Source organism: Mobula birostris, chromosome 9 (assembly GCF_030028105.1).
Source record: "Mobula birostris isolate sMobBir1 chromosome 9, sMobBir1.hap1, whole genome shotgun sequence".
Classification (NCBI taxonomy): Eukaryota; Metazoa; Chordata; class Chondrichthyes; order Myliobatiformes; family Myliobatidae; genus Mobula; species Mobula birostris.
Window position 1 is genome coordinate 23,332,489 of NC_092378.1, and position 16,421 is coordinate 23,348,909.

General features: G+C 39.6%; 1 protein-coding gene across 2 annotated transcripts in view; it reads right to left on the reverse strand.

The window, feature by feature from the left end:
- The window catches only part of znf277 (zinc finger protein 277), a 70,568-nt gene that overhangs the window by 16,996 nt on the left and 37,151 nt on the right, over positions 1–16,421 (reverse strand). For both annotated transcript variants that reach the window (XM_072267618.1, XM_072267617.1), the window contains exons 5-7: positions 12,248–12,339; positions 8,756–8,866; positions 3,470–3,602 (exon numbers count right to left, since the gene is read on the reverse strand). In XM_072267618.1, coding sequence (XP_072123719.1) covers positions 3,470–3,602; positions 8,756–8,866; positions 12,248–12,339 — 336 coding nt within the window. The remainder of the gene's footprint in view (positions 1–3,469; positions 3,603–8,755; positions 8,867–12,247; positions 12,340–16,421) is intronic.

A 16,421-nucleotide genomic window follows, 5' to 3' on the forward strand; every position in this document is an offset into this window, starting at 1 on the left:
AATTGGTAAACAGCAATACTTTAGACAGTTACAGTAATGTTACTACATGACTTACAAATGCATTCGGACTGTTAGAGCAATGCCAAGTTCCAAAACAAAGTTAATAACATTTAAAATGGCTTTTTACTATATTCACAAAGCTGTCTCTGAGCAGTTTAAAATATTAGGCATAATAACCTTTCATTATTATTGCTGATGAAATGAAAAACTGACACCACATTGACATAGTGTAAATAGAGCAAAAATATGTAAGGAGTCTATTTGATACAGTTAGTGAGTGATGACAGACTAATGTCATGCATTGTAAAATTACAAGTTTAATGAACATGTTTTAGGAAGAGAATTAACAATTAGTTCTGCAAAAGAAATTCATTAGTCTTGCAGTGCAGTGCAATGTATTTGCTGAGTGACATGCCAAAGCTTGGTGCAGCTGCCCTGAAGATCTCTATGGGTAAAGTCTACAGTCTGAGGCTCTTCTGCCATTATACACCTTGGGGCCAGAACCTATGTAGAAACGTTTGCTAAAGAAATATTTGCAAAGGATATCATGTTGAACTAAAGAATGGTGACATATATATAATCTACAAGTTTTAAAAATATTTTTAAAACAAAATGTAGATCTGAAAAGGGAAGTAATAGAGTAAAACATAATCTTAATTAAGAGCTTTGAAGCAAACCAGTACTGAACTATACAAATTAAATGTGTTTTATGTTCAATTAATTACCATCAGAAATGTAGTCATTTTTGTAATGCAAGAAATATGACAGCCAATTTGCACGCAGAATGGTCTTAAAAATGTAAGCTGAAAACAACTAAATTATCTATTTTATTGATGTTGGCAGAGTCAGCAAGGATAATTTTCCTGCACCATCTAAATATACCATGTGACTAAACCAATGGGGCTAGGGGGCTGATATCTGATTGTAGTAGTAATCAGGGTGAGATGTGTGCAGTATTAGTCATGCTCTGGTGTCTGGTGTGCAACTTAAAGCTGCAACCTGCTTTGAGGCAAAGGTCCTATCAACTAGCCCTATTTAAATGTTCCATGATCGCTGTCATATAACTAACATGTTTGGAACAATTCTAGATGAAATTATTTGCTTTGTTTTGATCAACACTCAAAAACATCCAGCATTTTGTGTGAGTGGCACAATTATTATGTGTTATTTGTTAGAATTTTTCTGCTATTAACTCATTTAAGAGTTTAATGCTGGGACTAATTGGAAGAAAGAGTTGATAATTTGTCTTATACAGGTGTCCCCCGTTTTTCGAACGTTCGCTTTACAAAACCTCGCTGTTACGAAAGACCTACACTAGTTAAAGATTTCGCTAACAGAAGGTGTTTCCACTGGTACGAAAAAAGGCAGCGCGCGATAAAAGGCAGCACGCACCCCGAGCAGCCAGGCTCCTCCCCTGGAATTGCATTCTAGCCGGCATTGCTTAAACACGTGCCTCTGAGCAGCCGTTAGCAAGATAAGTTCTAAGGTATTGGAAAAGCCTAAAAGAGCTCGTAAGGATGTTACACTTAGCGTAAAACTAGACATAATTAAGCATTTCGATTGTGGTGAACAAAGTAAGGACAAAGTGAGTTTGGCTTGTGGAAGTTGACGAAGATGATGTTGAAGAGGTTTTGGCATTCCATGACCAAGAACTGATAGATGAAGAGCTGATGCAATTGGAAGAGGAAAGGATAACAATCGAAACCGAATGCAGTAGTGAACGGACCGAAAGTGAAGTCATCCAGGAACTGAACATGAAGCAACTGCGTGAGATTTTCCCTGCAATGATTGCAGAAAAGTACAACTTTAATTTTGAAAGGGTACATCAGTTTAGGGCATATTTGCAGGATGGTTTGAGTGCTTACAAAGAACTGTATGACAGAAAAATGCGCGAGGCTAAGCAGTCAAGCATACTGTCGTTTTTCAAGCCTTCCACATCAGCCACAGCAGATGGCGAACCTCGACCTGGAGGCAGGCAGACATAGAAGAAGATGACCTGGCTGCCCTGATGGAAACAGAGGACGACAAGATGACACCTCAGTGTTCCACCACCCCAACCCCCGGACTGATACATTGCCGTGGAGAATGCAGCGGTAGCCGGGACGCGCCCAACACATCTTTAAGAAAAATAGCCGAAATAAACAAGCTAATTAATTAGGTGCTGCCCGGCATGAAAATGTCGGGCCAGATCAGAGGCGATTGTCAATTGCGTTGCCTCTGATCTGGGCAACATTTACGTGCCGGGCAGCACCCAATTAATTAGCTTGCTTATTTCAGCTCTTTTCTTAAAGATGTGCTGGGTGCGTCCCGGCTACCGCTGCACCACTGCATGAGGTTGGGGACCACTGGACCACTGCACCACCCCAATCTCTGATGACTCAGCCTAACACACCATCATCAGTGTGCTCGACGCTGTCTTCCCGATTCCGGTAAGTGATATTACACTGTACATGCATTATTTCTACTTTATATAGGCTGTGTATTTTTATGTGTTATTTGGTATGATTTGGCAGCTTCATAGCTTAAAGGTTACTGGAGAGAGTGTTTCTGCCGAGAGCGCTTGCGTGAGATTGTCACTACAGAGAACAGTGCGGCAGTGATTGTAGAAAAGTATTTCTACTTTATATAGGCTGTGTATTTATATCATTCCTGCTTTTACTATATGTTACTGTTATTTTAGGTTTTATGTGTTATTTGGCATGATTTGGTAGGTTTTTTTTGGGTCTGCAAACGCTCACAAATTTTTCCCAAATAAATGGTAATTGCTTCTTCACTTTGTGACATTCTGGCTTACGAACCGTTTCATAGGAATGCTCTACCTTCAGATGGCGGGGGAAACCTGTATATGTGTGTGTGCTAATTGGGGAAAAAAAAGTCCCAGTGCAGGGACTCAACCCATATTATTGAAATTTCTATCCACTCCCCCCAAAGAAGCTGCTGGATTTGCTGTTCCTCTAGCAGATTGTTTGTTGCTCCAGATTCCAATATCTGCAGTCTCTTGTCTCCGCAACTAAAACTTGCAGGTGCTGGAAGTCAGTAACAAGCAAAGATGCTGTTTACAACACAACAGATAATGAAAAGAGAAACAAAGTCAATATTTCGTGACAATGGCCCTTCATCGAAATTCAAAGTCTGAATGCAAGCATGTTTGGACTGCAGGAATTGGGAGGGAGGACAGAATAAAGGAAGTAGTATCTCTGAATAGTTGTGGATCAAAGTTGTAAAGGGAACAATTATTTCCATGTACCTATAGTATTTTTCTTCTGTCTCTAACTGCAGCAAGTATTGGCAATCCCTACAACACTGATCTAGACACCTCCACCTCTCCTCCTTTTTTAAAACACAATACACAATCGGTTACCGATTCAAAATGTTGACTACTTCTCTCCCCATGGATGCTGCCTAAGCTACTCAATAATCGCCTTTCTTCATTCTAAAGCTGCACTCCAAAGCCATACAAAAGCCTTACCAGATAGTTGATGGTGTAAAATCTGTCGTACTCCTGATTTTTGGCATTGATTCTACGGTGCTGCTTTTTCCTCATATGGTCTCTGAGTGTATGTTTGTCCCGAAATGTTTTCTCACAATACAAACATTGCAAACTGCAAAAAGAATACATCTGTCAAGAATGCATTTGTTCTTAAATACTTAATGCACAAAAAGGTTCAATCAATCATTACTTTACCTGAAAAATATAAAAATTTAAATTCTTATTGTCCTGTAGCAGTAATTATTTCTCTGACTGTACAACTGCATTGACGTCAAGATTAAAACAAAGAAAATTAATATTCAATATTTTTATTTATGTTGATTGAATACTAAAACCATGAATAGAACTTTCATGCAGGAACAGTAGTTAAGTAATTCAACTGAACACAAAAAATTATTAGAAGATGAACACAAGAAATTATTAAAAGAGAACTGAAGGCAATAAGAGGGGGAAAAATACATCAAGTAATGATAAACTGTCAGACACCTTTTGACAAAGGGTGTGAAATAAGATTCAAGAATATGTTTGGGAAAAAAAAATTAAATGTCCATCCAAGAGAAAAATTTTCCAGGTTATGGTAAAAAAACATGAGAAACATATTTCAAACATCTGACACAAGTAGGATGGGTCAACTGGCTTCCTTGTGTGCCACATCATCTGTGCACTTCTGTCTACATTTCTGGGAAGCCACATCCTTGAACACATGGAGAACAGCAGTGACAATTTCAGGCTTTCATCAACCCTTCAGCAGTATTCATTTACTACTGTAAACATGGCAATAAGAAACATGAAGCATTTTCACGAGCTTCAGTGGAGTTAACATATTGCCTGACATTTTTCCAATTTTTAAAAAATACGTCCAGGACAAGATGCCACATAGGAAGAACAAAGCAGTGAACTACAAACTACCCTCCTCTGACTGAAATATTTATTCAAGTTTGTACTTGCACTCAGCAAGCCAAAAATAACCCAAGTGGTTGAAGAGTTTATAATGGAGATGCAAGGATGTACAACAAACTAATAAGTGGTAAACTAATGTAACAGAGAGACAGGAGAATGCAAAGAAGGAATGGAATATCTTTGGTCAAAGGCTAAGTTTGTCCAAATGTCACAATGGCTATGAGGGCTAATTTGTTAACAAATTAAGGAAGTTGGTGAGAAAAATAAATAGGAAAAGAACACATTGGTCTGTCCTGCTGGGTATTTCCACCATTCACCTTTTTCCCCTGATTTCCAGTAACTGTTATATTCTCTGTCCCAAGATAACAAACAGGAGAACCAACTCAACAGCATTCTCCCTGACAACAGCAGACACGCACAGCACCAGTGAGGTTTAACAGCAGAAGAGAGAAGGACTAGGCAAATAGCGAAGATTAAAATAAATCCTGGTTGTACATTGTTATGTACTGTAAATCTATCTTAACTATATGAATTCTAAATTATTAAGTTTTTTTTTTGCACTTACCAAAAAGTGGAGGCCTGTTTGCAAAGGGAGTGTATGAATATCTACTTCCATTTACACAATCTTCTGGGTAAGACCATTTAGGGAGTTGTGTTTTCCCAACAGACACCTGGAAAGGTAACTCTGCCTTGAATTTTCTTTTGTAATGTAGCTTTATATTGTAACTGTCATTTATAGTTTCAGCTGTTCCTGTGCTACACCTATTTATACCGTCTGTGAACCCTGTGGGAAGGGTGGGATAATGAATTCTCTTCCAAAACCTGCTGAAAGGCTGACTGCAGAAATCCTTTCTGGATGTGGCGAAACAGAAACTATTCTAACTCAAAGATGACGTTTTGAAGTTTGTGAATACAGGTGGCCCCCGTTTTCCGAACGTTCGCTTTACGACAGCTCGCTGTTATGAAAGACCTATATTAGTTACCTATTTTCGCTAACCGAAGAGTGTTTTTGTTTTTATGAAAAAAGGCAGCACACACCCCGAGCAGCCAAGCTCCTCCCCCGGAACTGCATTCTAGCCGCCATAGCTTAAGCATGTGTCTGTGAGCATCTGTGCTTCATCTCAATTTATTTTGTGCATCCGTTAGCAAGGTGAGTTCTAAGGTATCGGAAAAGCCTAAGAGAGCTCGTAAGTGTGTTACGCTTAGCGTAAAACTGTACGTAATTAAGCGTTTTGATCATGGTCAACTAAGTAAGGACATTGTTCGTGCGTTGAACTTGCCTGCATCCACCATTTGCACTATTTACACGCAGACAGAAAGAATCTTGAAAGCTGCCAATGTTACTATTGGTTCTGCTTGTAGCAAAGTGGTCTCTTTTAGTCGGCATCCAGTAATGGATAAAATGGAAAGTCTATTGCTTGAGTGGATTGATGGGTGTACAAAGCGTGGTGTTCCATTAAGTTATCTTATACTTAAGGAGAAATCAGTCAGTCTTTTTAATAAGTTGAAACAGAAAGCACTGGCCGATGGTGATGAAAATGTTGCGGAAGTGGAATTTAAAGGTAGTCATGGGTGATTTGATCAGTTTCTAAGGTGAGGGCAGCTTCATAGTTTAACGTTTACTGGAGAGAGTGCTTCGGCTGATACGGAAACTGCCGAAAAGTTCCCAGCAGAACTGAAGAATATAATTACAGAAGGTGGTTATTTGTATGAGCAGGTGTTTAACTGTGATGAAACTGCAATTTATTGGAAAAATTGCCGAGTAAGACATTTATTTGGAAAGAAGAAAAGCAGGCTAAGGGACACAAGGCATCGAAGGACAGGTTTACCCTAATGCCTATTATTAACACCACTGGTGATGCTGTCCTTAAGCCTCTACTAGTGTACCATTCGGAAAATCCGAAGGCGTTGATAAGAATACACTTCCTGTTGTGTTCCGTTCACATCCAAGCAGTTGGAATACCCAAGGGTTTTTTTCTGAGTACGAGTGAATACGTTAGTCCTTTTGTTGAAAAACACTGTACAGAAAACAACCTCGATAATAGGTGTCTTGTGATTGTCGATAATTGTGCTGCTCATCCACCTGGCATTACCGAGTATAGCGGTAACATTCGTGTTGTGTTCTTACCGCCGAATATGACATCATTGCTGCAGCCGTCCGACCAAGGCCTAATAGCCACAATTAAGGCTTACTATACACAAAATGTAATGCGTTTTATTGTAAGTACAATTGACAAAGAGGGCAACTCCGCAGTGTCTTTGCGAGAGATCTGGAAAGAATACAATATAAAATTGGCAATCGCCAACCTTGGAGATGCTCCCGATAGGCTAACAGTCTCGATAAGCAATGGCGTTTGGAGGAAACTGTGTCCCGAAGCAGTGAACGATTTTAAAGGCTTCGAACTATCAACAATAATTATGGCAATCGTGACTTTGGCTAAGGAGGCTGGGTTTGTGGAAGTTGACGAAGATGATGTTGAAGAGGATTTGGCATCCCATGACCATGACAGATGAAGAGCTGATGCAATTGCAAGAGGAAAGGATACAAATCGAAACCAAACGCAGTAGCGAACAGCCCGAAAGAGAAGTTGTCCAAGAACTGAACGTGAAGCACTTGCGTGAGATTTTTGCTGCGATTAACAGAGCTGCAATGATTGCAGAAAAGTATGACTTTAATTTTGAAAGGGCACGTAGGTTTAGGGCATATTTGCAGGATGGTTTGAGTGCTTACAAAAAAACTGTATGATAGAAAAATGCGTGAGGCTAAGCAGTCAAGCATACTGTCATTTTTCAAGCCTTCCACATCAGCCACAGCAGACGACGAACCTCGGCCTTCGACATCGAGGCAGGCAGACATAGAAGATGTCAGTGACCAGTCTCCTGTACCTCCTACCACTGCAACCTCAGCCTAACACACCACCGTCAGTATGCTCGCCGTCTTCCCAATTCCGGTAAGTGAAACTACACTGTACGTTATTTCTACTTTATATAGGCTGTGTATTTTTATGTGTTATTTGGTATGATTAGGTAGGTTATTTTTCGGGTCTGGGAACATGCAAAAATTTTTCCAATATAAATGAAAGACATTTCTGCGAAAGTGGAATTTAAAGGTGGTCATGGGTGGTTTGATCGGTTTTTGAGACGACGGCAGCTTCATAGCTTAAAGGTTACTGGAGAGAGTGCTTCCGCCCAGAGCGCTAGTGTGAGATTTTCGCTACGCTTGACAGTGCTGCAATGATTGCAGGAAAGTATTTCAACTTTATATAGGTTGTGTATTTATCATATCATTCCTGCTTTTACTATATGTTAGTGTTATTTTAGGTTTCATGTGCTACTTGGTATGATTTGGTAGATATTTTTTGGGTCTGGGAACGCTCAAAAACTTTTCCCATAAAAATTAATGTTAATTGCTTCTTCACTTTACACCATTTTGGATTACAAACGGTTTCATAGGAACGCTCTACCTTCGGATAGAGGGGGAAACCTGTACTTCTAAAATATGAGTGCAATCATTTTTCTGATTTGGCAACTGATGCTGTTAAGCTTTGCTATGGATTTAACTTAAGCTTGTTTCAATTCTGTTGCAAGCTCTAAAGCAAGCAAATGGAATGACTTTTGATTAGGTGCTGGAATATAAGAAACATTTCTGTGTCTACCACAGGCAAGTAAAGAAATTAATTGTAATGTCTTGCAAGTCATAGCAATGCTGGATTTGTGCAGGTAATATGTTGGAAAATCCAGCTACTTGGGCATAATGGTAATTTAGGGGTATCTGGTTATACATCATGTTCATTCAGCAAAATTCATTTGGCCGATTAGGTGTGGAATAAAATTCAACAAAGCTCAGGATTCCAAAACAGAGATTGCACATTGGAAGTAAACAGTAGAACAAACTCAATTTTAGTACTCAAGACAAGATGTACGTTGTGATAAGTAAAACCAATCTGATCTGTGATGCTGAATAAACAAAGTTGCTTTAAGAAACAGCAAATTTCCTAAATGGAAAATGGCTTGTTGCCATATCCATAATTATTTAAATTGCTTTGTTGGTGAAAATCTCCAACTTGAATCTAAACCTGAATCAGTTTGACATGGATGAGGATTGAGAAGGCTAATCATAACTGCTCAATAGTCTTTTTCATTCAACTGTTTACAGCAGGGCCTATTGCAGACTGCCCACTAACCGTAAGAATCATTTGCTCTGTTAAATTTTGTGAGCAGGTAGACAACGTTAGTTGATAAAAGGAGCAATATGACTTATGTGCCCCATACATTGTAACTGTGGAAACAAACTAACATTACTCAATAGTTATCAATCTTTGTAACAACCCTATTACATAGAAACATAGAAATAAAAAAACGTACTTATCCATTTTTTTCTGCACCAAATCCAGAAACTCATTGCAGTACACAATATTGTCTGGAAGACCCACGTTGAAAGCATGATCTTTGGCCATATGATTGAAGAGAACCGCTCTGAATGTGTATTTAAAATAAAAGAATACAATTTTAAACAATTACTAAGCAAACCCATGCTAACATAGAAAAGTTCTGAGAGTGCAGGGTAACTTCTGAAATGAAAATCAAAAAGAAAAGTAAGCACTTGTTTATCTTATCTTGTTAAGCAGCCTCATGTGCAGCACCTTGTCAAAAGCCTTCTGAAAATCCAAATAAATAAATCCACTAACTCTCCTTCGTCCATCCTGCCTGCTATTTCCTCAAAGAATTCCAATATATTTTTTGGTTGAATTCCGCTTGAGGAAACCATGCTGACTCTTAGTACTTGGTACCATGTGCCCCCAGGTACTCGGAAACCTCATCCTAATTAATGGATTCCAACAGCTTCCCAACCACTCAAGTCAGGCTAACTGGCCCATATGCCATCTCATAGGCATTCTACAAATTCCCTCTCTTGGGATCCAGCACCAACCTGATTTTCCCAATCTACCTGCATATTGAAATTCCCCATGACGACTGCAACATTACCTTTACTACATGCCTTTTCTAATTCTCATTGTAATTTGTATCCCACATCCTGGCCACTGTTTGGAAGACTGTATATAACTGCCTTGAGGGTTTTTTTTTAACCCTTGCAGTTTCTTAACTCTACCCACAAGAATTCTACATTTTCTGATCCTATATCACCTCTAAGGATTTGATTTCATTTTTTTACCAACAGAGCAACCCCACCCCCTATGCCTACAAGCCTGGCTGCCATTTCAATACAATGTGTATCCTTGGATGTTAAACTTTCAACTATGATCTTCTTTCAGCCATGACTCAGTGATGACCACCACGTCACATCTGCCAATCTCTAAACGTGCTATGTGACCATCTACCTTATTTCATATACTGCACGCATCCAAATATAACACCTGTATTCATCACCCTATTCAATTTTGCCCACGTGTTCCACTTCAACTTAGTCCACTGATTGTAATATTGCCCAATCATTGGCCTGTTCTTCCTCACAGTATCACTTGTATACCAATTGCCCCATCCTCAGCCCTATCAGTCCAAATTAGTTCCCTTGCCAAATTAGTTTAAACCCACCCCAACAGCTGTAGCAAACCTGCCCGCAAGATTATTGGTCCCCTAAATTCAGGTGTAACCCATCTTTTTTGTACAGGTTAAACCTTCCCCAGAAGAGATCCCAATAATCCAGAAATCTGAAACCTTGCCCCCTGCACTACATCTTCAGCCACTCTTTCATCTATACAATCACCCTATTCCTGCCCTGTCTAACAGGTGGTATTGGGAATAATCCAGAGATTACTATCCTAGAGGTCATTCTCTTCAGAATCTTCCCCAACTCCCTATACTCAGTGTGCAGGACCTCTTACCCCTGTATCATTGGTGTCACTGTGCACCATAATCTCTGGCTGCTCTCCTTCCCTCTTTGAGAACCTTCTGCAGCTGCTCTGAAACAGCCTGGACTCTAGCACCTGGGAAGGAACCCACCATCCTAATGTCTTTTTTGTGGCCACTGAATCTCTTGTCTGCCTCTTTAACTCTCCTATCACTATCACTCTGCCTGACTTTAATGTTTCCTGCTGAGCAATGGAGCTGGCCACAGTGCCACTCATCTGGCTCTTGCTGATGTGCCCCGATAGGTCAGCCCCCCACCCCCTCAGCAATATCTAAAGGGGTATACTTGTTGCTGAGGGGAATGGTCACAGAGGAACCCTGCACTGATTGCTTATGTCCCTTGCTTCTCTTGATGGTCATCTGTCAACTATCTGAAGGCTGCACCCTAGGTGTGACCACCTCAGTAAAAGTCTCATCAATGAGGTTTTCAATGTCCTGGATGGCCTTGAAAACTTCCTGCTCCAGTTCCTTGATCTTTTCAGTCAGGAGCTGCAGATTGTTAATTAGAACAATCTGCAGCTTCTGTTAATCTGACTGTCAGGAGGCAATGAGAGAGGCATATCCTGCTGGCTCCCGGTGACCAGTGGTGTTCTGCAGGAGTCATTATTGGGACCACTTCTTTTCACATTATACATCAATGATTTGGATGACGAAATTGACAGTTTTGTGGTGAAGCTTGCAGAAGATACGAAGATATAGTGTTGAGGGAAGCAGAGAGTCTGCAGAAGGACTTAGATTGGGAGAACAGGCAAAGAAATGGTAGATGGAAAGTGTATGGTCATGCACTTTGGTAGGAGGAATAAAAGTTAAGTCTACTTTCTAAACGGGGAGAAAATTTGAAAATTATATATACAAAAGGACTTGGGAGTCCCTGTGCAGGATTCCCAAAAGGTTAACTTGTAGGTGAAGCCAGTGGTACGGAAGGCAAATACAACGTTAACATTCCTTCTGACACTAGAATACAAGAGCAAGGATGTAATACTGAGGCTTTATAACGCATTGGTCCGACCACACTTGGGAGTATTGAACCCCATATCTAAAAAATGATGTGCTGGTACTGAAGAGGGTTCAGAGGAGGTTCACGAGAATGATCCTGGCAATGAAAGGATTCACATATGAGGAGCGTATGATTTTTCCGAGCCTGTACTCACCGGAGTTTAGCAGACAGAAGAGGGGTTCTCATCGAAACCTATCCAATATTGCAAGTCCTAGATAGGGTGGATCTGGAGAGATGTTGCCTACAGGGGGTGAGTCTAGGACCAGAGTAGAACATCTATTTAGAACAGAGATGAGGAGGAATTTCTTTAGCCAAAGGGTGGTGAATCCATGGAATTCATTGCAACGGATGGCTGTGGAGGCCAAGTGATTGAGTATATTTAAAGTGGATATTTAAAGGTTCTTGACTAGTCAGGGTGTCAAAGGTTAAAGAGAGAACGCAGGAGAATGGGGGTGAGATGGATAATAAATCAGCCATGATGGAATGGTGGAGTAGACTCGATAGGCTGAATGGCTTAATTCTGATCCTATGTCTTATGGTCTCAGATTACCAGAAGTGAAATGCTTCATGAACATAATTTCAATGATCAGTTCTTGTTCTCAAAAATGTCTAATATCCATAAGTTTTACAATACGTTAACACCAAGAATGGACACATGTGGAAAGCGTGTTTAAGTTTGCTCATTAAAAGAGAAGGTTGTGGGAGGTAGGAGTTAGGAAACCACAGAACCTGAGTACTTAAGGTTGAGGATTTCTAATGCAAGAGAAAACTAAATTAGAAGTACGTGGTGATTTATACATAAATGAAGGATTAGATTTGGTCTGAGAATTCTCTCAGTAAGATTGCTCTAGGTCCATTATTTCATGTGGCAAGCAATTTAATAAATTTTCATTCAAAGCTTGGCTGTAAAAGGTTATCTGAGATAAAAATTCAAAGTTCATCTGAATCTTCCTCTGAGCCAGAAAAATATAACTGCCTTAGAAAATACATACCTGTTTCCTGCAAATTCTTCATTACAAAACATACAGATACGATAAAAACTGTTGTCATTCCTTTCCACCTGTTGCTGTTCCAATACTTCTTCCTGTGTAAAAGAAAAGGACTTAGGAAAAGAACACTGAGCAAATCAGGTATATTAGCTTATGAAATACTTACTTAATAAATTGTACATCCTGATAGGTGATATTATGTAAAGAATACCCAAGAAAAGCAATACATAAGACTGTATTCAGAAAGATCTAATGCATAGAACAAAAGAACACAGCTTTAATATAGGAAATGACTCTATGATTCATAAATAAGAAACAGGCATCAAACAGTAACAGAATGGAGATGGAAGAACACAATTTTGATAAAGTTAAGTTTTGCACAAACTCTGAAAATTACGAGAAATAGTGAGGTGATGGGGTGGTGCTAGTTTTCAATGAGGGCTTCAAATGTTAGGTACATATTGGTAAAGGCTGGAGTATCACTATAAAGTAGAGGGCAGGATCTGTGTATGACAAAGGTGGCCGGAATCAGAGGACAAGACGGAACAGAAATAGAAGTTGGACTGGTGGAAACTGAAAGGATACAAGACAGGAGGCATCAGTGAAAGAATTCTGATGATGGGTAATGAACAGCAGGTGAGAATAAAAGTGATAGATAACTGCATGGAGGAGTTTCAAATAAGCTGCAAATCTTGGAAGGCAAGCCACGAAGATCAATCAAGATAAAGAGTCTAAAGTAATTTAAATTGAAGCCAAGCATTGTAATAGTAGTGGAGTGAGACAATAGTTACAGTACTACAGAAATGGACAAAATAATAGGTTTCAAGAACAGCTGGGTATTGCAACAATTCTTTTAGTCTTGAGTTAATCTGACAAAGGCAGGTGAAATAGATTTGTTTTCAGATGTTCAATTGGAAGAAAGAAAACTGATAACTTGATTCTTGGATATGGCCTAATTACACTCATATTTAAAATTGTGCTATCAATTTAGGGGTAAAAATGTGGTACTTCAGACGATATTGCCAAAGGGCAGAAACACTGGAAGATCATTAGAAGGCATCTCATTGCAATAGATCAGGAACAGGAGCAGAAACTGGATTTAGCGCAGGTGGTTCTGTGTCGAAACAGAATGGAACCAAGCAAACATGTATGGTAAGGTTAAAAAGGGCAAATAAGTTGTGATCAAATAGACTGAAATTAAAACTATTAGAGTACTAAATTTTGATATGATGTTCAAAAATATACAAAAATAGTGAGTTAAATCTAGGATTAGACAAAATGGGTACTGATGATCAGTGTGAACTTGATGGGTAAAAGAGTTTTTTCCACGCTGTGTTTTGCTCTGTGATTTTAAACAATGGAAGAATGGTGGATTTTGCTTCTATCACTGTTCTTAGCAAGGTCCTACATGACTACACCTCTCTGCATTAAGTTAAAATGCCAGATTCTCACATATTTCTTTGATTAGCCTTTAAATATGTGCCCGTTGAAGTATTTTTTTATTCTTCCATCTCATCAAATATTGTATAACTTTATGCCGCTTATTTCTTGTGAAAAGCAGCACATTTGATCTAATCCCTGACACAGAGAAATATTTTTCAGCTTGATATTCCTTCCAAAGTTCAAGAAAATTAAAGTTTGAAGGATTATGCTTTCAGTGGAGGATGGTGTTCCCACAGAGAGTCATTTTGAAGTTCAGAAAATAAAAACAATTGCATGTTGTGGAGTGAGGGGAGACGTCAGGCTACGAATAGAGGAAACAGCGGGTGTGAGAGGAGATAAGTCCATTAAATGTTGAATTGAGGTAAAATGGAAAATAAAGGATTCTAGAAAATTAGAGAGAAACAGGGAAGAACTGAAGTACCCGTGTGAATAGTGTCTATGAGATGAAGTCCAATAGGTTCAGATTTAAGATTTAAGTGAGGAAGGTCTTTTATTTTTGGAGGGTTATTTGAAATATTCTTCAACTTCTAAAATAATTCTGACATAGAGTTTGATAAATGAAGGAGCACAGTAAGGTAGTATTTTAAGGTTTGGATTTAAGGAAAAGGGAATAAAATCTGCATTTATCAGTAATACCAGCATCTTCTGAATGAATAAAATATATTTTGCAAACATGTGACAGCATTGTGCAAAACACAACCAGTTAACTTGACCTTACGTTCAGGGACAATTCTGAGTGCAGAAAACAGAGGCACTAAGACAACTCAGATCACCACCAGTTCGTAGATGGTATATTTTGAAAGTTAACCAAAGAAATAAAATATTACATTAAATCTGGTGAGTTCCAAAATATGATATTTCATCACTGCAAACAGCCAATACTTAGTGAATTTTGCATTATATAACATAAAAACATAAGGAATAACAGCAGGAGTATGACACCTGGTCTGTCAAGCTTCCTCAGCTATTCAATAAGATCATGGCTGATCTGGCCATGGACTTATCTCCACCTACACGCCTTTTCCCCATAACCCTTAATTCCCCTACAATGCAAAAATCTATCCAGCCTTGTCTTAAATATATTAACTGAGGTAGCCTCTACTGCTTCTTTGGGCAGAGAATTCCTTAGATTCACCACCCTCTGGTAAAAGCAGTTCCTCTTGATCTCCATCCTAAATCTACTCTGCCAAAGCTTGCGGCTATGCCCCCTAGTTCTAGACTCACCTATCAGTGGAAACAACCTTCCTGTCTCTATCTTATATAACCCTTTCATAATTTTATATGTTTCTATAAGATCTCCTCTCATTGTGCTGGATTCCAGCAAGTACAGTCCCAGGTAACTCAATCTCTCCTCACAGTCTAACCCCCTCATCTCTGGAATCAACCTGGTGAACCTGCTCTGCACCGCCTACAAAGCCAGTATATCCTTTCTTAAGTAAGGAAACCAGAAATACACGCAGAATTCCAAGTACGGCCTCACCAGTACCCTGTATAGTTGCATCATACCGTCCCTGTTCTTAAATTTAATCCCTCTAGAAATGAAGGCAAACATCCCATTTGCCTTCTTGATAGCCTGCTGCACCAGCAAAGCAACCTTTTGTGATTCATGCACATGCACTCCCAAGTCCCTCTGCACAGCAGCATGCTGCAATCTTTTACCATTTAAATAATAATTTGCTCTTCCATTTTCCCTTCCAAAGTGGATGACCTTGCATTTACCAACATTGTACTCCATCTGCCAGACCCTTGCCCACTCACTTAACCTATCTATATCTCACTGCAAACTTTGAAGGTCCTCCGCACAATTTGCTTTTCCACTCAATTTAGTATCATCAGCAAACCTGGATACACTATACTCAGTCCCCTCTTCCAGATCGTTAATATATATCGTGAACAGTTGTGGGCCCAGCACTGACTACTGTGGCACACCGCTCTCCACTCATTGCCAAGCAGAGTAACACCTATGTATCCCCAACTCTCTGTTTTCTGTTATTTAACCAATCCTCTATCCGTGCTAATACATCACACCCAGCTCTATGCATCCTTATCTTATGGATAAGTCTTTTATACAATAGACAATAGGTGCAGGCGTAGGCCATTCAGCCCTTTGAGCCAGCACCACAATTCACTGTGATCATGGCTGGTCATCCACAATCAGTACCCTTTTCCTGCCTTCTCCCCATATCCCTTCACTCCGCTATCTTTAAGAGCTCTATCTAACTCTTTTTTGAAAGAATCCAGAGAATTGGCCTCCACTGCCTTCTGAGGCAGAGCATTTCACAGAACCACAACCCTCTGTGTGAAAAAGTTTTTCCTTAACTCCATTCTAAATTGTCTACCCCTTATTCTTAAACTGTGTCCTCTGGTTCTTGACTCCCCCAGAACGTGACGGCATGTTATCAAATGTCTTCTGGAAATCCAAGTCAGTAACGTCCATCTGTTCCCTCTATACACTGCGCTTGTTATATCCTCAAAGAACTCCAGTAAGTTTGTCAAACAGGACCTGACTTTGCTGAATGCATGCAGTGCTTGCCTGATGGATCCATTTCTTTCCAGATGTCTCACTATTTCTTCTTTAATGATAGCTTCAAGCATTTTCCCAACCAGATGTTGAACTAACGGACCTATAGTTACCTGCCTTTTGCCTACATTCTTCTTTGACCAGTGGGATGATATTCGCCATCTTCTAATCCATCGGTACCTGCCCAGAGTCGAGGGAAATTTGGTAAATTAT